We start from the raw sequence: 23,810 nt of genomic DNA, 5'->3' as shown, positions 1-23,810 counted from the left end.
TTTTCCAGCATCACACGCTTGACCTTACCATTATGCCTCCCCAATGCCAGCGCTGAGAACTCAACCAGTCAATCAACTCCCTATTCCATCTCTTTCAGTTAACTTAAGCCCCACATTCTCCACCACAAATTCAAGCATCAGGATATTTTAGTGCTTCCTTGTTCGATCTCTGTACTGAGCACTTTCATATTCTCAAATGATTCCAACCTCTCATTGCCAAATCCGCTGCCCTATTATCAAGACATAATCTCTCTCCATAAAGACCCGACAACATTTTTTGCGAGTCAATATGGTGTCTTTTCCATGCAGGAAAACAATTAAATAGGCTGCTTTTCGTAACCATAAATGCTAAATGTGGATGCTGCCCATAGGCTAATGTCAGAAAATTTGCAGTTTCTGGGTTTAGTTTAAAAAAAATCAGGCAATTCAATGGTAAGGTAAAGATCAACATCCATTCTTGGCAATTCAAAAGCACTGCTTGATCATGCCTTTCTCCAAGCTGCCCTTTGCTTGAACCTTCCCTTTGTAGATGTTCAGGGAACACTAGGCTGCACCTTGAAGTATTCTCCTGCCCTCTGACCCGCTGTTTCCGCTACCTAGCCCCGCCCACCTGGCTCCAGACCGGAAGTTCGGTAAACTGGAGGAAAATGGCCGCCTGGAGAGCGGTGGGTTAGAGGCGCCCAAAAATTTTATATATAAACATTATATTAAAAGCACGCGGAAACGAGTGAGGGGGGAGGGGTGGGGTGGTCGAGATCCTTCTGCAAATGGCCGGCGATGGCACGGGAAGCGGCAAGTCAGCTTTTTGTTTTGTGGCGGGTGTTGCGCCGGTTTCTCCTTCCTCTCGGTTAATTAAACTGTGAGAGCAGGGCCTGGCCGGGCCGGCAGGGGGTGTGGGCTGCCCTGCCCTGCCTGTTCTCATCGGATTCTCCTCCAGTGTCTGAGGTTAGGTGGCTGGGGTCGGGAAATCAGCCAATTATTGCACATACCCCGCCCCCCAGAGGGAGGATATCCAGGCTTCCAAATCGAATAGCCCACTGAAGGCTTGCACTTGAATAATAATGACACATTTAGTAGATTTTACGCAATACCTGATGATAAATTGGCAAATCATTCCAGTCATATTTAGTTGAACAGCAGATATCAGCGCTGCTGGAGTTTAATTTTGGTCAGTTAAAAAAGGGATCGAGTTGTACGCAGGTATCCTGCACATCCGATCGTCCATACTGAAGGGACATGTCAGACTTCACACGTTGCTGTCTAGGGAATCTTCAGGATGACAAAGAGGGTGATCATTTAAGAAGCCACTTCACTGACAGGTTATGGAGTCATAGAGCTGTACAGCATGGAAACAAATCCTTTGGTCCAATCTGTCCATGCACACCAGCTATCCTAAGTAAATCTAGGAAGATGAGAGCAGCATAAATTAAAATTATATCAGTGGTGTTTAGTTGTGAGGCAAATGCAAAATGTGTAGGCCATGTTAGTATTGAAGCTGTAGGTGAAAGAAGCAAGTACCTTAGATTTGAGGTAGTGGAACAGGTAAAGTAGTGGCAGTGTGAATGTAGAGTAAAGTGATTGTTGTGCATAAGGAAACCGTTCAACCCATTTTCTGACTTTCAGATCAATGAAATCACTCCTATCTCCCTGCTCTAACCCCATAGCCTTGCAAGAGTATTTTGCTCAAGTAACCCATTCAGCTTATTTTTGAAATTCAGTTGCCTCCCCCTCCATCACCCTTATAGTCAGAATGTTCCAGGAATTACCACATGCTGTGTAAAAGGGTTTTTCATCATATCTTTTGTATGCCTTGCCCAAAACCATACATCTGTGTCCTCTAATCCTCGACCTGTCATCTCTCTTATCATAATTTATCTATTTACTCCAATAATTTACTCTATCAAATTTCTACTCTTTTTAACTGATGGTAAAACATATATCTTGAAGATCGTCACATGCATTAGATAATAGGGTTTACAATTTTTCTTAGACAACTTTCCAACTATTGATTATTCTAGCTGATTTTCCATGGAGAGAGTAAAATCGCTTTATCACCTATTTCTGATAGCTTTGTGATTTTTCTTTTTGGGTGGGATGTATAGCATTTTGTAGTATGGAAAGTATCACCAATGGCTGCAGCTGCCCAGAAATGGGATTACAAGGTAAATGTGGCCTTTGATGGTGCTTTCAGCTCTTTCCCCACCTCCACACTTGTTTTCTTGATTTATCTAGAAATAGTCTTTTTCTTTAGTTTTTATCCTCTTGAGTTACTGATTATACACTTCACTGGCTTGTTTCAGCATCTCTTAAATTTGACAACATTTTTAATGATAAAGATTCTTGATCCCACCTGGTCAGAAGTGTAATGTCTTTGCTGCTACATATTCATTGAGAACTTGGGACCTTTGTGAGTGTTGCATCTGGCTACAGAAAATCTCTAATATAGAAAATGCAGTTAGCTCTAAACGACATGCCTCCTTCAACCAGCAGATCTGTGGTCTGGGGTTAAACTATGTAACCGCCTTTCAGGAATAGATGTGTTAAGACACAGTTTACCAATCATCGGATTTCTCTTTGATAGTTTCCTTTAAGCCAAAGGCAACAGAAATATTATCAGCAATCTTGTCTCAGCAATAACATAGCATGTGCCACAATTAAGTGGTGTTTCACCAGCTGGTAGCAAAAGATATATTTTTATCTGACCTTACCATATGACCAGTCCATCTTGCTCTGCCATTCAATCTGACCATTATAATTCTGGCCTTGTAAGTGCTACTTCTGTAACCTGGCAGCCTTAGAACCAGAGAAGTTGCTTAACTACACAAGCTCCCATGTCATCTTCAGCATGTTGTCTTTAAATATTTTTAAAAAGTACTATGCAATATGCTCATAGCTCTATATTTTATTGTTAGATTCAATTAATTTTAATGCTGTAAATCATAATTGAAACAATAAATATACCGTAAAACCAAGAAAAGAATAAATTTACACAGAAATAAGCAGACAGACATTGAGAGTAAAGTAAATAAAGTAGAAGATTTTTTAATACCTCCCTTACTCAGCTGAGCAACACAGTTTTTTTTAACCAAAGTGTCAACAAATAGTATCTGAATTATTCAAACAGAAGAAAAAGTACTTCACTAAAATAACTGTTAGTGCAAAGTATGCGTGTATACATCATGACCTCATGAATGAAAGAGCAAGTTTACATAGACCAACAGAAACAGAAATTACTGGAGAAATTCAGCAGGTCTGGCAGCATCTGGGGAGAGAGAACCAGAGTTAATATTTCAATTCTAGTGACCCTTCTTCAGAACTGATAGCATCTAGAAAAATGTTTTTTGGTGGGGAAAGTGCGGGAGAAAGAGTAAACAGGTAAGTGGAGATTGATCCCACAGAGAGGGAACGATGTTAGGCGGACAAAGGCATTATTGATAGTAAGCCAGGGAAGAAGAAAAGCTAGATTGGTGATAATGGAATCAGTGAGAAGGTGAAAATGGTTTAGCTGTGCTGAAAGCAACCCATGTCATGACAGGACCTGGTGCATGGGAGTGGTTAAAAGACATGGAAGGCAGTAAAATTATTGAACCCAAAATTGAATTCTGAAGGTTGCAAGGTACCCAAGAGGAAAATGAGATGCTGTTCTTCCAGTGCTGGGCATCACTGGAGTACTGAGCAGGTCTGAGACAGAAATGATGGTATTGAAACACGGTGGTGTTTTGAAATGGCAGGCAACTGGAAGCTTGGAGTCATTTTTACAGACAAAATGTAGGTGTTACACAAAGCAGCCACCCAGTCTGCATTTTGAATTGCCAGTAACTGGAGATCTTTGGTTTATTCATGTAGACCAAAACTGGAACTGTACTGTGGATGCCAGATGAGAGAGGTTATGGACCAGAGGGTGTTGGATTGGGGAGGTATCTCTAACAATTTTGATAATTTCGTTCAAAACTAATTCAGTTAGACTGAGGAGAAGAAGGGAATTTTAAAAGGTTTTAGCTCAAAGTGCTTCTTGTTGTAAAAACACTTCAGTTAAAAATCTTGGGGAGATACCAAGCAAATCTGCCCTATTTGACAGTACCTTAGCCGTTAATCACTTATGGGGGTTGGGGTAGTTCAAAGATTTCTGCCCATTTAGAGACATCGTTAAAAATTTCTGTAACTTACACTTCTTGGAATGAGAAAATGGTTTAGTAGCATAATCCCAGGGAATTGTAGGCTGAAGGCAGTTATTAACACTTGTATTCTACTATTTTGTACATATGAAATCATAGAATTAATGACACTTTGTGTTCAGTCTGTGAGTTTCTTAACAGAATTATTCCCATTTTTAGCAATTATAAATTGCCTACACTTAGAACAGAGGTGAAATTCTCCCTTTTAAAGGATTTTTATTAATTCGCTTTCTAAATCTGCCAAATCCTATTTCGAAAGGCTGCTGCTCATTCCAAAATCTGGCATACTCATGGATGTAATTTGTATCTTCCATTTGTATCAATCATCAGACCTGCTAGAAATGAATAAAGGTGAAATGTCTTTAACAGGAATATCTTACATAAAGATAAAAGTCAATCTTAGCTTTGACTTCTGTACAACGCGAGTGATTGGATGGGTATATGAATTGGAAGGTTTTAGAGGGATATGGGCCAAATGCTGGCAAATGGGATGAGAATTATTTAGGATATCTGGTCAGCATGGACAAATTGGACTGAAGGGTCTATTTCTATGCCAGGCATTTCTATGACTCTATGATTCCGCTCTTATATAGATTTCAAATTGTAACCAAAAATTTTGATTCAACTGTATGCCCTGTGGACTTACAAAGCCCCACCAATTCTCTACACAGTTTTATAGACTGTTTACCTTATGAGCCTAATCTCTGTATGTTCTCATCCCTCTCTATGTCTGCAATCTTTCATAGCATTCAGATGTCTGTACTCATCTAATAATGGTCTTTTGCACATCCCTGTTTAGATGTGCTTCACTAATGGTGATCACACCTCTGGGTCCTTAGGCTGCTGAGCTCTGTAACTCCCTGTTTCTAATTCTGTAATCCTCTATCCTAACTCATTATGTCTCCTGAGGTCATAGGCAGATACAGGGTGAGTTGGGATGTGGATGGATATGGATATGCATTGTCGTTGAGGATATGAGGGGTCATTATGGTGTGGGTAGGTGGTGCAGAGTAGGTGATGGTTAGAGACAGAGCTTCCAGTCAACCAAAGTACTTTTCTATCCAGCCAGCCTTTGTCCTGGCCCCTGTGGTTATTTACACTCTGCTTCTGGGATTAATGAGCACAACTTCATCCCTTGCAACTCCCAACACCACATCCCCCTTTATCCAGGTGTGGTATAAGGTTTCCCATTTTGAGCTACCTATCTTGGTAACGAAAATTTGGCCACTCGTGCCAGTTTCTAAGTTAGGAAAACGAAACTGGAGAACCCCAAGCTTTTCAGCTGAGCTATAAGCTGGCTGATATTGCTTCATTCTTGATGAAGGGCTTTTGCCCGAAATGTCGATTTTTCCTGCTCCTTGGATGCTGCCTGACCTGCTGTGCTTTTCCAGCACCACTGTAATCTAGACTCTGATTTCCAGCATCTGCAGTCCTCACTTTTGCCCTGATAGAATTCCAAGTTAACATAGAGAATGGAAAAATTCAAGCTGCACTATTGCCTTGGGCTAAATACCAAGAGTGGGGCAAGGGTTCAGACTGATAAATGTCAGGAAATTCTTCTTGCATAAACTAATTGAAATAACAATTGGATACTGAACTAGATGAGGTTTAGGATCTTTCTTTGTGTAAAAACTTGGTTACACTTGTAGCTCCTGGAGTTTAACCTCATCCCCACTAACTTCACTTTCACAAGGAATTCTTGATGAGCACATTTGGTGGATGTTACAGGCATTTACTCTAGCATCAAATCTAGATTGAGGTTTTCTGTTTATAATTGGATGAAAGACATAATTGGGTAAATAGCTAAATGGCTGTGGCAGAAAACTGAGAAGTGCTAAGGTGAAGGAAGTGCTTTTGCACAAGAATGATAAATCAACAGAAGAATTGTATAGTGGCGCCTTTACTGAACACCTGCAGTATACTAGCTGAAGTGTTGCCTGTGGAATAATATAAAGGAGTCTGAAGTGGATCGGAAATTAACAGCTTCAAATGTAACTTATTTAAAATCTCGAAATGAAAGTATAACTAGTAGATCACCCATTTGGAATATAAAGAATTGATCTTTCTTATACTTTAGGTGCCTCACTACATTAAATTACTGTGTGAAAATCCTGCAAAGCAATGAACTCATTCTGCTTTTAACAGAGTTCATTGTCTGTTGGAGAGTCATGACTTTGTGCGTGCATTTATGATTTCGGTTCTGCTGCCTGAGGCCTGAATCTTTCACAATGGTGAGTTTTGTATAGTTCAGAAATTTCATGCTAACTCCTGTTTAAAATATTAGCCAATTGACATCCATTTGTTGATCACTAAAGTTATATTTACTTAAAATTAGTTTCGAGCAGGAATTTAATATTTTAAGAAGTTGTCAGGAATTGTGCTATATTTTTCACTGAGTAATACCAGTTACAACACAAAAGATAAAATGTAAATGAATTCTGGTCTTAAGTTTCAAAAGTTTAGTTATGTGCTGATTTTGAATCAGAGTGGCAACTTAGCTAGGAGGCAGTGCGATGTGGGAAGATTAGTTTAAATAATTTTTAAAAATAAATGAGATTGCATGTCATGGGGAGCTAGACTAATCTTTCACCTCTGCATTTTTCATAAGTTTTAGTGCAGATTGACAAGAGGAAAGTATCATCTGCTGGTTGTAGGATTTGTTTGTGAAATAGTTTTGCTGCCTTAAACTAGTTCCAAGTGCATATCTATTTGATGCAAAAAAATGTTAAAAATTGAAACCAAAGGACTTGTCCTACCCTAGAGTGTGGAAAGACTTGTATTGATATTTTACTGGTTTTAAAACTAAGGCATAAAATTACATTAGCAAAGTCAAGTTTGACCTTACTCCTCCTAAAGTTGGGATATCTAGTTATGTTTAATGCTGGCTGTATATGTTTAAAGTGAGTTTTGGTTCCATTTCCTAAGTAGCTATCCTTTATGTTCATGTGTCAAAAACAATTCTCACTTTTAAATACCAAATATTCACCCTGCTTTACTTTGTAAAACATGATATGAGAAGTAGCTTGATACCGCAGCTTTCACTTTCCTCCATTGCCTCTTTATTGTCCAACAGCTTTGTTGCTGCAAAGTGCTCTAGCTGCAGTTTTTCCTGGTAAAAAATTAGCAACCATAATTCCTTGACCTCCAGCCCTCACCACACACGGCAGCCTGGATATTAAAAAGAGCTAAGACACTCCACTTCGACTTCTTACAGTTCCCACTTTGCCATCACATTCAGTTGTTCCAATAATTTCCAACCTACATTTCCCTCTGTCTGCCAAACATTTCAGACCATCTGAACTTTTCTTTAGGACCACTGTCTCCTTAAAACCCATCTCTTTGACCCAACCATTTGTCAACTTTAGCAATATCACCTTCAGCTAGTCTATTATTTGGCTGGTAATCAGATAATATGCTTGAAAACCTATGTTGTGCATCTCTTTCTGTGATGTTATTTGCTCACTTTCATTTGTATTCTTTAATACTTATTATTTCTACATTAGGTTTTAAATTGTGTTTTGATGAAGATGGCTTGGGTTTACAAACTAATGACTCAGTGATAGTTTAGTGTGAACTTCGTTCTCATGATTTAGGAAGTAAATTTTGGTTCTGTAAACTTGCTCTGATTTGGAATAGAAAATTAATATGATTTAATATCACAATTATTCCAAGTAATTTATTTCCCTGCAGCTAAAATAAATTATTTTAATTGAACACTTATTCTCTTACACTTATGTTTTTACAATTACTTTTCTTTATGGATGCTTTCAATATATTAAAACTTGAAATATTATTGAAAAGTACAGTAGTATTTTAGGTTAAACTCCTGGTGAAACTTAGGCCATCTATAGTCTTTTTAATGATGCTGTTTGGATTCATATGAGTATAATCTTGTAATAGAGTTGAAGCAATTATTTCCTTTATCACTTGTAAAGTGGGTGCTTTCTGCATAAGTGAGAAGAACATGTATGAAATTGGGGGAGGAAAGCTATTAAGTAGTGGATTTTAGCTCCCTAGTTAATATATATTTAGGTAAGCTGTACAAATAACCTGTTCTTTGGATTGCTTTTTCGAGGTCACTGAAATACATGCATTATTAGGATGCTCATAGATGGGCACCGTATGCGTGTGCTTAAATGGATGTTCTGAAAACAAATCCTAAAACTGGATTTCAATTTGCTTAGTATCTCTAGAATTCCTTCGTAAAATTGTTTGTTTATCTGCAGTATCACGCTTTGGAGTATGCATTGGACCGTGCAGAGGTGAGTTAACTATGACAATTCATCTGTCTTGCTGTGTAGCATTGCACTGCAACTCTTATTACACCTGTTACTCAGTTTTTCAGTGTATATCTATAATGATTTATTTTATTTTGTAGTACATTATTGGGTGTGCCAGACAACGACCTCCAAAAAGAAGGCATTCATCTAGTGGAAGGTGGCGTTCTGTAATTAAAATATTTTAGAGTTTAATATGTTTTGTTGATGAATAAAAGTTTAAAAACATTCAATTTTAAAACTTCTTACCTTAGGAAATCAGTCCATCAGAAATTGTATGACCTGTATATGGAAGAATGTGAAAAAGAACCAGAGTTGAAGGTATGCCCATTTCATTCACTCCTCTGTCATTCCTCTATAAGCCTGTTATAGTTTGCTGGAAGTTTTTATGAAAACGTTTTTAAAACCTTTAAGAATTCAAATTCATACCTTATTGTTAATTAGATATAAAAATTAAGTATGTGAAAGTAGAAGAAATGAATATTAAGTCTGCCTTCTCTTTTTGCTTGGCATTCTTAATGGTTACACTGGTCTGGCTTTCCAAATATAAAATTCAAAATACAACTCTGTTTTAGAAATGGCTAAACTCATATTGGGACCTTTTTAAAAAAAAGTTTGAATTCTGAAAACATTGCTTCTTTCTTCAGTAATTGGTCGTGTGATAGGCATCCTCTTAATCGGCTTTGTGATCAGATGAAGTAGTTTTGTGAGTGAATGCTCTCAATAAATGAAGCCACACCAATTTAAACTATTCCAAACTCAACTCTTTATCTGTCCTGAGTTGGTTGACTTCAACTGTTTGGATTCTACAATTGTCAAAATACTTTGGATCAGAAAAGTTAAGAATCAGGAGTGGAAATCCTGCTGATTTTATTTGGGGGCCTTTGCATGGAGTACATAAAGTTTGAAGCAAGGATTGTATCCTGCTGTGGTTAGAAATGTGAGTTGGATGCTGTGCTTTTCCAGTGCCATGCTTTTCGATTCCGATCTCAAACAGCTGCAGTCCTCATTTTCTCCTAGTGTTGTGTAAGTGTAGGTTGAATGAACTAATTTTGTAATCCCTTTAGTTTAAAAGATTAAGAGTTCATCAAATTGAGGTGTTTCAGATGATTAAATGACTAGATAGAATGAGTAGAGAAGCAGTTTTTTTCTGGTAGAGGAAACCAGACTAAAGGAGCACAACTTTAGAGCAAGGTTTTTCAGAGGTCATGTCAAGAAGGGTTTCTTAAAGAATAAAGAAATGCAGAATTCTCTCCTCAAAATGTTACTAAGGTGAGAGTAATTGCAAATGTCAAAACTGAAGTTGATATGTTTTGCGGGACAGAGGTGGAGGGGATTATTTTAATCAGTCTGTTCAGAGGTGTGATTACGCATCTCTGGAGCAGGTCTTTGAATCAGAGAGGATAGACTAATTCAAGGTGTACATCTGCTATGAAGTAATTGACCAGGATTGTTGTCAAGGCTGTCATAAAAATATTGACAAGTGTCAGTGATTGTTGAAACAAGTCTTTGCAAAAAGTCAACAGGAGAGAAGAATTGATAGAGACAATTTGTGAGAAGGGGAAAAAAATGGTTGAGTCATATCATAGTTGTAAGCATTCTTCTGGTGGTATTTGTTACCTTTATGCATTTTAATGCCAATATAGGAGAGTATGTCAGTTCACTATTTATAGATAGCTGCATCACTTTTGTGGAGAGTGTATTAATGCCACAATGTATGTTGTCATATCCAGTTAATTGCTTTTGAACAGGATTTGATATATTTTTAAAAAGTATATTTCTGATTAATTCCCAGAAATTAAGACGAAATGTTAACCTGTTGGAAAAACTGGTTATGCAAGAAAGGGTGTCATGCCTTGTAATAAATCTATATCCGGGGAATGAAGGCTATTCCCTCATGCTCAGAGGGAAAAATGGATCAGGTATGATTGTTTGATTTTTGTAAATTATTAATTGTGAGCTTTATAAATATCCTTGCTAAATTTTTTGTGTCTTCAGTATTGTAGTCACTGCCTTTTGTCCGTTTTCTTGCAGATGTAGAAAAAAATTCAGATGCAGTTGTTGGAGAATATCCATTGCCTGTATGTGTAAAGAAAGATGTCCTGAGCTGCATATTTTTACATTGAAATTTATTTTAAAATCATTTCTAACTCCAGATTCGGAAACAATCCGTTTGCCTTATGAGGAGGGAGAGTTACTAGAATACTTGGATGCAGAGGAACTGCCACCAATTCTTGTAGACCTTTTGGAAAAATCTCAGGTGAGATAAAACATGTACAAAAGAAACAATGGAAGCAAATGAATCCGAATAATTCCAAGGCAGTGCTTTGGGGACGGGTGTTAGAAAGTTCCCTGTTAGGCCGATGAAAGTGTGTTTTGTGGGGTAGATCTTCTGCCTGTATCACTTAGGTTTTGGGTGACATCTTTGAACAAAGTTAAGCATCACACAACACCAGACGAAAGTCCAACAGGTTTATTTGGAAGCACTAGCTTTCAGAGCGCCGTTCCTCAACCAACCAATGAAGGAGTGGTGTTCCGAAAACTAGTGTTTTCAAGTAAAGCTGTTTGACTATAACCTGATGTTGTATGATTTTTTAACTTTGTCCACCCCAGTCCAACACCGGCACCTCCATGTCATGGCGACCTTTGAACAAAGCCTTCTGGGCAATCCAACCAATTTATATCTGATTCACTATCGTATATGCCATCCCAGAGCTGCAATAATCCCAAACATAAAACTATAGTTGGTCCCAAAATAGTTCTTCCTAATGGCAAAAAAGACCTTACAGTGAAGGGTAATTAGGAGGTTATAATTTTGAGTTCTGCTTCTTTGAGACAAACCCAGTCCATGAGGTAACACAGGCCAGAGAATCTGCCCCTTCTCCCTATCCTCAACTTGGGAGGATAAGTTGTGGATGGAAGAAGTTCAGAGTGGGAAAACCTATGTCAAAGAGTGGCAGCTCTCCAGTAACCAGCTGTGGACATTTCCAGTACTGAACTCCAGTAATGAGGAGGTATGCAATGTTGAATTTGAGATGAGTGTTGATCTCTCACCAAAGCAAAATTGGCAGATAAACCCTGGGAACCTGAACTATGACCCATTGGCGGGCAGGTTAGCAGGCTGGCTGCTGGCACCTGAGAGTTCATTGTAGTGGGACAAGGGTGAGTGCATATGCGGCAGTTAAATACAAAGTCAAAACCACATTCTGAGCAGCTGATCAGAGCTTAAGCTGGACTGGATGTGGAAGAAATCCGACAATTAATGATAATTCTTCAATAGCATGAAAAGGTTAGATGCCAAGTTGGTTGAGCAAGTTATTCTGGTAGTCCTTTCAGAAATTAATCTGGTAATATGGCAAATTCTACACCAATATACATAAGTGTTTAGCTTAAAATAAAAATTTGTCCTTGAAAACCTAACTTGCATCTTGAATACAAAGGTAGTTCCTGAGTTCAGAGAACATTGCTGCTATGCTGGTTATTTTATCTGCCCTTTCATGGCATAATTTTGAATGACAAAGGACTTTTCCTTTGACTGTGCATCATTGATTCCACTGCTAGATAAGAAATTGGAATGCCTTGAAGATATGGATTTTGTGGTCCGTGATTGGCAGATGGTTCTGGACACTTCTTGCCCTTATATATTCCCACAGATTTTTTTATGGGCTTTTATGTTGGAGCCAATCATTATTAAAAATCCAAAATAGCATGCTGCCCTTGTGTGATAATCTGTGGCCTTTGTGATCAGAGTTGACACGGTGTGTGAACCAGGATCTGATAGTTATAATTGTTGATTCAGTGACGATAACAACCTAAAGAGTATTTTTAAAAATGTGTTTGAGGGAGAGATGAGACCAAGAAAAAAAATTACATTTTGGTTTTCAAATCTAATTTATAAGAAAATGTTCAGTTCCAAAAAGGTTGCATGGAAGTCATTAAGACTAATCACATCATTTAAAAATTCACTTTTTGGACGATCCTAATCTTTTCTGGCCTGTTAAGTGGATATTGATTGTGTTAATATTTTCCATCATGTCATGTTTATGAACATTGTGTCTCTTGGCATGATAATGTAAAAGTGAAGCTTCAAATGGAGCTAGTCAGTACAGAGAGCGACTTCCTGTTTTCTATGTTTGTGCATACACAGTTGCTAGAAAATGTTGTCTGACTTACTGTTGATAATGATGTGTTCCAATAGCATTGCCATTATTTCTAATACAAAGCCCATGCATTGACTTCATCGAGTCATTTGATCAGACTTTCTTCAAAATTATTTTTGATATAAACTTCGCACTAATTTGTTCAATGAATGTTGAACGTTTTTATTTAAAGTTTTATTTTCCTTTTAGGTGAACATTTTTCACTGTGGATGCGTTGTAGCTGAAGTACGAGATTATCGGCAATCTGGTCATGCGAAAGCACCGACGTACCAAAGCCGACATATATTACTTCGGCCCACAATGCAGGTAACGAATTGTGTCTTACATGTCTTACATTACGTGTAATGTCCCTTGACCCTCACACTGACATCATACACAGCACTTTTAATGAGGTTGGTATTATGTCTTACCAAAAAGTTCCTGAAATCCACACTTTTTGTGACTGTCTTTGCAGTAGGTATTTTGTTTTGTGTTGGAATGTACTTAACCACTGACAGTATTGTTATGACTCAGGGTAAACCCCTCTGCTAGTTTAAGCGAGCAACACAGAAAAGATTCACCCAGCGCTTTAATCTGTAAAAATTCAAGAAGCAAAGAACTATCCCAAAGTCACTATTTAAAGTCCAAAAAAATTTAAGAACTTTATTCTTTAAGTCTAACAAGCAAATATTAACTAACAATATTTACAGCTCCTTTCTCTAAGCCTATCTTTTATCTCCCCCTCTTTAGTACTGGTCCGATAAAACCCCCAATTAAGATCTGCAACCAATTCAAATTTCAAAACCAGCTAGCTGGTTTTCTCTTTGTAACGTCCTCTGTAGATTTTATCTCCAGGTCAGTGTTGATGTTTTTTTTTCTGTGCAAACTCCTTTTCTAGACAGGTATCTCCCAGAGAGTTCTTACTAGCAGCTTACGTCTGTTGGCCTTTTGGCAGTTCTCTTTGCCACTTTGGGTAACTATTCAAAACATCTGATATTTATATTTATAAAACATGAAATTGTTTCATTAGTTTTAATATTGTCAAAATACTAAATTCAAACTTGATTGGAGTTTGGTATCTTGTAGCATAATTTAAAATGATGAGCTGAATTTGAATTTCTTTTTTGTATCCAGGCAACCCAGCTACTATAGCTGTTTAACCAAATGTTACATTATTACCTTGTTCAGAATACTTTACTGTGTTAGGTAGTTCTGCTAGCTTTTCAACTCTCCAAAAAGTACAGTACACCTCTACACCTTCATAACAATCTACAGGAGCTATTTCAGAGTAGAACTAAGGATGATATTTTACTTTACTGCATAGGATAATCCAAAAATTATTTTTCCGTTGTTTTTCCCCTCATTAGTCTCTAGATCCCAGAAAGCTATGGCCAGTTATTGAACCTTATTATTACTTAATCATGAGAAGATAAGCTGTGGTAGTTTATATTCTGCCCTATGAGTTTTCAAATAGTTCTTAAGTAGCATTAATTGAAGATTATAGCAAAATCTGCAGTATGGATTTGCACTATATTTCAGCAGAGTTATTGAGTCACATGGAAACAGACCCTGCAACCTAACACATCCATGCCGACCAAGACTCCTAAACAGAACTAGTCCCATTTGTCTGCATTCGGCCCATATCCTTCTAAACCTTTCCTATCTATGTACCTTTCCAAATGTCTTTTAAATGTTGTAATTGTCCTCACCTCTACCAATTCTTCTGGCAGCTCATTCCACATACGAACCACCCTCTGTATCAAAATTTTGCCCCTCCGATCCCTTTTAAATCTATGTCTTCCCACTTCAAACCTATACCCTCTAGTTTTGGATTCCCCGCCTTAGGGAAAAGATCTTGGCTATTCACCTTATCTATGTACTTCATAATTTTATAAACCTCTATAAGATCACACCTCATCCTCCTATGCTCCGGTGAAAAAGTGTCCCAACCTATCCAGCCTCTATAACTCAAACTTTCCAGTCTCAGATGTTGCTGAAGGCTCCTGAGACAGCACATTCCAAACTCTCAACCACCATCATCTAGAAAAATGACAGCAAATACGTGGGAATACCACCAGCTAGAAATGCCTCTCCAAGCCACCGTCGCTGCCTCCCCCACCAAATGGACTGCAGTAGCGGAGAATGCAGTTCAACACCACTTTCTCCAGGCCAACCGGAGATAGGCAATAGAACCACATCCCAAGAATTAATTTTACAAAGTATTTCATCCAGTTCTTCTGCTTATGCTGTGTCAGCATGCCAGAACATGTAACATTATTGTTAGGTCATTGCAGTCAGATGAAGTCATTTATTGTGAGTTTGTTGTTCAAATGAAAACAGTTCTCAAATAGAAATAAGATAATGACAATTTATGACTTCTTTTGTAGCCTAACTGTAAGTTAAAATGCTTGTTTTGGTATGTAAGTTACTTGTATAAGGTTATTGTCAGTTAGTGTTTATCATGCTTTTGTGTTAGTTTTAATATAATGTTCAGCTTTGCCTGCCAGATGCCCATCTTGAACTTGTATAACTTTTTAATGTGTGCATTTTACTATATCAATCTTCATGATTTTTTTCTGCAGACATTGATTTGTGATGTACATGCCATAACAAGTGACAACCACAAATGGACACAGGTAAATTGCGCAGAATCTAACTCAAAGTTTCTCAATCATAGTAAGTATATTTATTGGAAATATTAATTTTGTAATCTTTTGTAAATAATTATCATGGCTGAATGCTATGAAACAAAATCTCAATGCAGTTTCTAGGACTTCATTCAGGTAAAAAAAAAGGTGCACTTGTTCATTTTAGCCACTTTACATCTAATTGACTAATTAAATTTTCAGTAATGTTTAAGCTAAAATCAGTACAGGTACAGCTGTGCTATTTGAAATTGATCTTTCTCATGATGCAGGATGATAAACTTGTCCTTGAAAGCCAACTGGTGCTCCATACATCAGAGCCTCTTTGCTTAGATCCTTCCTTCACTGTAACATGCACAACCAACAGACTTCTCTACAATAAGCAAAAGATGAATACTAGGCCAATGAAAAGGTGGGTGTTAGATAAATATTATGTAGTAAAATTTTGTTTTAATATGCTGCAGCCTTCAAAACCTCTTTTTTACTCCTATTTAAATCAATATGACTCTGAAAATGTTCTTTGAAACTCAGCACTATTTGAAATTCTACTTGGACTAGAGATTTATTTAACATTTTAAATAAAGACAAACGTATTTTTTTTAATTATCGACAACCAGTTGCTGCAACAATTGACCCAGTAAAACTGGCTGTTTGTATCTAGACAGTAAGACTCATTGTCACTGATAATTTGCGCAAACTGACAAGAAGTAACTTACTGTGCAAAAATCTAAATTCAGCTCGCATATGTAGCATACTATGATTTGTTGTTAAACTCTTCACTGGTTGTTAATTTAGATCATTAAGAGTGTCAACTGTGGCTACTTTCATTAGGTGTATGAAGCGGTATTCTCGGCCAGCACTGAACAGACAGCAGGAAATAGCCCAATTCACACCACCACCTCATCTTAAACTGTTTGATTATCTACAAAGAAGAAAAGAAAGAAAGCCAGCACCACACATTGACCTTAAAATTTCAAAAGCTGGAAGTGTATGTTTCTTTTTTATTTTTCATAATAAATGTTTGTGTTCATTTATTATTTTCTGTTACACACATTTCTGATAAGAACTATTTTCCCTTTTTTTGAAGTGTGTTGACATGTGGAAACAAAATCCATGCCAGCTCACAGTCCCATCTGAAATTGATGTAAGTATACTTCCTTTGGAATTGAAAATATTGTGCAGTGATTCCCTAAAAATTAGTGAGTGAAGGTACATTTCAAATGCTATTAATAGTGTGTAAACAAAAATCAAATAAAACAGCATCTTGTGGTAAAGAACTACATGATTTCTACTTCACTACAGGTTGCCAGACAACTTACCATTAGCTTTGACAAAACAGAAGAAAGCTCTCAGCATTATGTACCATTTAAATTGCTGGTGTTGCAACTCTCTATAACCATTTTAAGGTTGGAAATTCAAGTTCTAAAGACTCCTTTAATGTGTCCTGATATATTATCCAACACTGGAGCTCTAAAGAAAACAATGAAACTGGAGTATCTAAATATGTATATATAGATATTTTCTTTCTGTATCCTATCTCTTTCCTGATGTATTATTTATTCTGACTCTAATTCCACCTATTGCCTTTGTAATTGTTGGATCTATTCTGTTCTCGAGTTTTAATTTCATTTGTTAAGGATATCCACTATTATATCTGAGATTCGTACGGTTTGAGATGCCTTTTTGATGGCACAATGCCATTATCAATTTTTGTCGCTGGTAATTTGAGGTTTGTACATAATATGCAAGATAAAAAGATGTAATTTATTGTACTTGTCATAAGATCACAGTGTAATAGAGCTCATTGGGTGGGCTGTGTTGCTTTTTCATCCAAAAACTCTATCTGAGCTTTTTCAAGAGTTGGTAGCACTTCTCTACTGGGGAGTATTTTATTGCAGCAAGTTCTGTCTTGAAAACATGCATGGATGTCTAAAGTTGTGAAAAGAGGTTACTGATCAAGCTTATATTATTAAATTGACCAAGTGTTTACATCTCTAATAATATGGTTACAGTAGAAGTACAAACAAAGATAAGTACAGTCGTTACCAATTGCAACACTCTCAGTTATAATGGCCAGATGGCACTAACTAATTTCTCAGGCCAAAAATGAACACCTCTACTATTTGTGGAATTCTGTGACACCAGCCAAGAACAAACCAGTACTTGTTGTTTGACGTGTTGAAACTAATATCCAAAACAGAGAAGAGCCATTTTAGAAGCCATTACACATGATTAGCTAAAAGTGTGCTGTGAAGACATTTAAGATTTATTTTAGTAATTATTCCCAGTTCCAAAAAGTTCATCTACAAACAAGAAAGCCCATATAGTCAGTACTTCCTGATACCTAGCAAATAGTTCTCATGGGTTTTATGGTCCATCCCTAATTTCCCAGAGGGCAGTTAAGAGTCAAATGCTTTGCTGTAAGATGAGTTTATATGACAATCGACAGTGGCTACATAGTTGCTGAAGATTTTATTGAATTCAAACTTCACCATGTGCCATGGTGGAATTTAAACATGTCCCTAAAATATTCAACTGGTTCTGCATGACTAGTTTGGTGAGATTACCATTGCATCATTTCCTCCCTGCAACTCCTCACTATCTTATGTTGTTTGCTTCAGAGTCAATTTTCTCCCCAACTTTGCTGTTGTTGAATATTAAAATCTAAACTCTGCAAAAGTCAGGTAGTTGAGTACAGCAAATTTTATACCTGAAGACTGTAAAATTGAATTTTTGCAATCTAATCCATGCAACAAATTACCTGAGTCAGACAACGGAATCTTTAATTTGAGTCCCTTGTTGATGTATGGTATACTAATTGATATGATTTTTTTTGTTCAGTTTTGCAATTTTCAGACGATTTCAGCCTTTTTGTGTGTTTGCACTCCACAAAGCCAGTCTTCAAATAGACAGCTGGGAAATTGAGCCACTGTCAGTTACTTGCATCCAGTTTGATGGTCCTATTTGAGTAGTTTATCAGCTCTAACTATAGCTTTTGAATGAATTTTTGCATTTTTAGCAGCAGGAAAGTGATTAATGCAGTGGTTTCTTACAGCTGTTCTGTTTTCTTTCAACTAATTTTGGTTACAAATTTTGCCTTTGCTTTAGGTGGAAAAGTATGCAAAAGTGGAAAAAGCTAGCAAATCTGATGACTCGCAAACAGCTGTCTGGCCAATCCATGTATGTACCTCTATTCTTTCGCATGTGGAACCTGTTCTCACACTAATAGAACTTCCAGTGGCAGTTCTTCCAATTGCAATGATTTATACATTGGGAATGTGGGACAAAATAGAAATACCTATTTCTAATTCAGTTGTAAGGATGTTTTGAAAGTGAAAATATTTGGAATTATTTTATTCATAAAGTAATATTTATTACAAAAATAAAATTTCAAATTTGAAGTACATATACTTGTAGAACGATGGAGAGCTGGTTACAAGCATCTTTATATGTGAAGTTCGAGACATTTTATTTGGTTATGGCTTTGGTTACTAACAAAGATAATTTGACCATCTTACGAAAGCTAATGATTTCAGTTGTAATTTTTTCAAACTGCTGTGTTGGACAACTGTTTTAAGTTTGATTGTTTTAATATAAGAATTAGCTGGAAAGAAATGTATTCGTTTTGTAAGATGACTGTTGCCTCAACTTTTGTAGCATTATCGGTGACTCAGTGGTTAACACTGCTGCCTCACAGCACCCGGGTCTCAGGTTCAATTCCTGCCTCGGGCAACTGTCTGTGTGGAGTTTGCACATTCTCCCCGTGTCTGCATGGGTTTCCTCCAGGTGCTCTGGTTTCCTCCCACAGTCCAAAGATGTGCAGGTTAGATGAATTGGCCATGCTAAATTGCCCGTAGTGTTAGGTGCATTAGTTAGGGTGGGTTACTCTTCGGAGGGTCGGTATGGACTTGTCGGGCCGAAGGGCCTGTTTCCACGCTGTAGGGAATCTAATCATATTTGGTAAGGTGTGTTGTGGTAAAGAAGTGTGATGGTCAACAGAGGCTAAGTGACCTTGTTCAGTAAAGTCTGTGTTTCAAATGCTGGTAGCTATATTCTGTCCATAAAAAGTTGTAAACTGCCATTTTTAAAGAGGATGTGCAAGAATGAACACTACTTATTGCTATATTTCTGATGGAGTAGCAACAATTTGGAGTTTAAAGGATTCTGACAATGTGGAGCTTTATTCTCACTATTCGGATAAATTTGCTGAAAAAAATACTTGTTTTGGATTTAATTTGACAGTGTTCAGTTCAGAAGGTGTTACATAATTGTTTAAGCTTGATAATTTGTTGACTGAGTAATGAATTCGCTTGATTTGTTAATACATTTATTCATTGATTATATTAGTTTACATTGATTACATTAGTTGGCTTTCTCTATGCTTGTGGAGCTACGTGGCTTTTTTTAGATGCAAGTGATAGATAAGAATTCAGTCAGGGCCTTGATGAGATCACACCAGGACCATTGTGTACAGTTTTGACTTGGATGTAAGGATAGAATGTACTATTGTCAAATTTGCAGATGATGCTAAAATAGGTGGAAAAGTAAGTTGAAATGAAAAGATAATAAAGTTACAAATGAATATGGGTAGGTTCAGCAAATAGGACAAAATTTGGCAAATGGAGTTTAACTTGAATAAGTGTGAGATTATCAAGGTTAGGGAATATAGTGGTTGTCATGTTCACCTAACATTCGAAAGGTCCCCGATTTGAAACCAGGCAGAAACAGTTTTTTTTACACCAAAGTGTTGCCTGGTATGGAAGGCGCTAGCTATGAAGAGAGGTTGAGTAGATTAGGATTATTTTCATTAGAAAGACGGAGGTTGAGGCTGTACCTGATTGAGGTCTACAAAATCATGAGGGCTATTGACAGAATGGTTAGCAAGAAGCTTTCTCCCCACAGTGGGGGACTCAATTACTACTGGTCACGAGTTCAAGGTGTGAAGGGAAAAGTTTAAGGGAGATATGCATGGAAAGTCCTTTATGCAGAGGGTGGTGGGCACCCAGAACCTGTTGCCAGCAGAGGTAATAGATGCAGGCACAATAGCGTCATTGTATCTAGACTGATATATGAATGGGCAGGGAGCAGAGTGATACAGATCCTTAGAAAATAGGTAACAGATTTAGACAGAGGATCTGGATTGGTGCAGCCTTGGAGGGCCAAAGGGCCTGTACCTGTGCTGTAGTTTTTTTTGTCCTTATTCATTTTGGTTGGAAGAATAAAAAGGCAAGTTATCAAAATGGAGAAAAACTGCAAAATGTTTTAGTACAGCGAGATCTAGGTGTTCTCATGCATGAGTCACAGAAATCTAGTGTGCAGGTACAGCAGGAAGTATGGAGGGCAAATAAATTTTTGTCATTTATTGCTGAAGGAATGGAGTATAAAAGTAGGGAAGATTTGTTCCAACTGTACAAGGCATTAGTGAGATGTCATCTGGAGTACTGCATACAGTTTTCGTTGCCTTACTAAAGGAAGAATGTAATTGCTGTTCAGAGAAGGTTCACTAGTTTAATTCCAGCGAGACTTGTTTTGCGAAGAGAGACTGAGTTGGTTAGGCCTATACTAGTCAAAGAGGATTGACAAAGTAGATAGAGTGGGCGTTTTCCTTTGAGGCAATATAAAATAAGTAGTCATAGTTCATAGTTTTAGGCTAAAGGATGGCAGATTTAAATCTGAGATAAGGAGGAATTATTACTCGCAAAGGATTCCGAATCTGTAGAATTCGCTACCTCAGCATGTGATGGATGTCGCGACACTGAATAAATTTAAGGAGGAGATAGGTTTCTAAATAGTGTTGGGTTGAAGCATTATAGGAAACAGGCAACGATGAGATCAGCTATGATTGTATTAAATGGAGGTGCAGGCTGAAGGGTCTGAAACGCCTACTGCTGCTCCTAATTCTTATGTAAACTTAAGTTGCATTTCTGCTGGAATATATCAATCACTTCTTTTGAACTGAACATGTTTGTACTTTCTGGCTTCTTTTTCTATAGGTCATACAATCTCAACTTAGTAGATACTTAAGCAATTATCTTCCCATGTAGTTTATTCAAAGCTTTAGAATATAAGAAATAGGAGGAGGAGTAGGCCAATCAGCCCTTCAACTCGGAATAAGTGAGGCCGGCAGATGCTCGAGATCAGAGTCAAAGAGTGTAGTGCTGGAAAAGCACAGCCAGTCGGGCAGCATCCGAGACAAATCAACATTTTGAGCAGAATCCCTTCAGCAGGAATTCCTAATCAGTTAAATTAAGTCATGTTTCTTGAAAATGCAATTTTGAACTTGCTGTTAAAAATGACTTTCTGATCTTTCTAAAAGTACAAACCACCTTCACAGAACTAAAATCAAAACCCCATTTACTTCTAGTTTAAAGTCCAAGATTCCAAAAAGTAATGGTGTGTTTAAAACTTCATCAGTGTTGAAAAGATTTACTGGTTGAAACTCAACCTGTTTGGCCACAATATAAACAATATTCCTTGGCCCTCTATCCTGGAGTGGGTTTTGAACCCAGAAAAGATTTAACCACCAGTAAATCATTTGTTTTTGTGCTAAGTGTAACATTTTATTTAATTATTAAGAATAATTAATTATTGAATCCTTTCAGGAAGCAAACGATGAATATATTTTTGAGTGGGAAGGAACCGATCAAGTTCATGCCTCCACGTTAATAATTTACCAGTCATCAGATGATCCCCTCTTTTATGGTAAGATACAAATGACGAAGGACCCCAAACCAGAGGAAGAAAACGAACACTTGGTTACTCACATCCCGTAAGTAGAAATTTGCTGTGCTGCAGGATAGGAAATAGGACTGGGACTGAATTGTAAGCTGTAAGAATGCAAAATAATTGTTTTGGAATAAATCTTTTTTTGTGCTCTTACATTTGAAGCACAAAGCGAAAGCTGTAATTTCACCAATGAACGTTGTTGAAAGAAATTTCAGGGAATAGTTTTTAATGTATTTCCTATCAATGAAATAATGTAGTTACACATTTGTGTAGTGATCTGCTGGTAGTAATTACAGTGTTAGGTTTAGTGGAAGGAGTAATTTAATGCACATGAGCTGTAATAGTATACAGAAGAAACACTTCCTCACTAACAAAAATAAAAACACAAACTTTTAGAAATACTCAGCAAGTCAGGTAGCATCTGTGAAGAGAGACATCATTAATGTTTCAGATCTCTGACTTTTCAACAGTTCTGATTAATGTTTCTGTACATTTATTTTCAATTTAAAACAAAGTATACTGACTTGCCCGAAGCAATACTAACTAAATTTAAAATATTGTATGCAGCGTTTTTTGTATTTTTGTACGTCATACTATTTCTGGCAGGCTCGACTGTAATGTTTAAAGCCTCATTATCTATACTTACTTGAAGTTCTTTCACCTACAAGGTTTAATCTGTTTTTGTTGGTCCTTAAATTCCAGGGCAACCAATGTACTGCTCACAGTACAACCACCTTGGGTTCATTTGATTTTGGTCTTCACTGGTGCCAGTTTTAGGTTTCTTAGTATTTTTCTAAAAGTATTTAGAATATTTCTAAAAGTATTGCACAGGAACTGCTTTTGGTGGTAGTGATTATTGTTTGAGAAAATAGAGTTGTTATGAATTGGAAAGCCTTATAGTATTTGAAAAAAAAACAGGGTGGAGAAAGAGGGGACGGATTCAGATTTCCCCAGCTGCCCCTCTCCAATATTGGTACTACTGATTGCTGACTCAATCCTTTGCTGTGACCCCCTTCCTGTAGTTTCCCCTATCCGAGTGACCCTGACTTAGCCCCTGCCAGCCATTCTGTCTTTAACAGGTACTCCAGCCCCCAACCGTCACAAACAACCATTGCCTTCTTTCCCTCTACTTTCCCTGTACTCTTCCTTCCTATCCTTAACTGTTGCCTACAATGCCACCTGAGGAAGATTTATAAACCAAATGTTCTCGGCTGCCTCTAAGCAACAATTTAAAATATTACAAGGGAGGCAAGCAATTTACTCTAATGATTCCTTTTAAACTATTTCAGGTTAGGGAATTATTCAGATGGAAAGTGCGATTATCATTTTGTCCTGAAACTGTTGTGCTCAGTTTCAGTAACAGTGATGTCACAAAGAATCGCCCAGTGTGTGACATTCAAAAGGATCAAAGCATCATTCTGGTTATGTAACAAAATGCTTTGTAATTACTAAATATTATGTTAAAAGATAGAAATTTATAAGCTTTGGTTTATGAAACCTGTCAGGACATTCCACAATGTATTCTAGTTAATGAAATTTTGAAATTCCACCACGTCTTATCTTTCACTGAGTCCGTGGTCAATTTGTCCTACATGCACAAAGTGAATGACTTTTTTTTTATTAGTTCAGGAAAAAATGTTTACCAGGAGCTTTATTAACTGTTCCTAAATATCCATAGGTTCTTTTAAATTAAACTGAATTCTCACTTGCACATTGCATTAAAAGATTGCACCTTACTACTTGCTAAAGTTTCAGCTGATGTTTAAAATAAGGCTTGAACCAATAGCATTCTAACACAAGAGTTGATCGTATCAAACTTGCAGAAATGTGTTTGTAATTGAATTGTCG

At 37.2% G+C, this 23,810-nt stretch overlaps 1 protein-coding gene across 10 annotated transcripts in view; it reads left to right on the top strand.

The window, feature by feature from the left end:
- Positions 1-622: 622 nt before the first annotated feature.
- The window catches only part of supt20 (SPT20 homolog, SAGA complex component), a 62,961-nt gene continuing 39,773 nt past the window's right edge, over positions 623-23,810 (top strand). For 7 of the 10 annotated variants that reach the window (XM_060826154.1, XM_060826158.1, XM_060826157.1 and 4 more), the window contains exons 1-13: positions 674-792; positions 8,402-8,437; positions 8,554-8,612; positions 8,707-8,773; positions 10,248-10,374; positions 10,609-10,712; positions 12,802-12,918; positions 15,174-15,227; positions 15,509-15,648; positions 16,068-16,224; positions 16,324-16,380; positions 18,345-18,416; positions 21,839-22,005. In XM_060826154.1, coding sequence (XP_060682137.1) covers positions 778-792; positions 8,402-8,437; positions 8,554-8,612; positions 8,707-8,773; positions 10,248-10,374; positions 10,609-10,712; positions 12,802-12,918; positions 15,174-15,227; positions 15,509-15,648; positions 16,068-16,224; positions 16,324-16,380; positions 18,345-18,416; positions 21,839-22,005 — 1,172 coding nt within the window. In that variant the 5' untranslated portion in view covers positions 674-777. The other 3 variants (XM_060826152.1, XM_060826151.1, XM_060826153.1) reach the window with 3 other exon arrangements.

This window comes from Hemiscyllium ocellatum, chromosome 6 (genome assembly GCF_020745735.1).
Source record: "Hemiscyllium ocellatum isolate sHemOce1 chromosome 6, sHemOce1.pat.X.cur, whole genome shotgun sequence".
In the NCBI taxonomy this organism is placed as follows: Eukaryota; Metazoa; Chordata; class Chondrichthyes; order Orectolobiformes; family Hemiscylliidae; genus Hemiscyllium; species Hemiscyllium ocellatum.
This window is presented reverse-complemented; position numbering and strand designations above follow the sequence as displayed.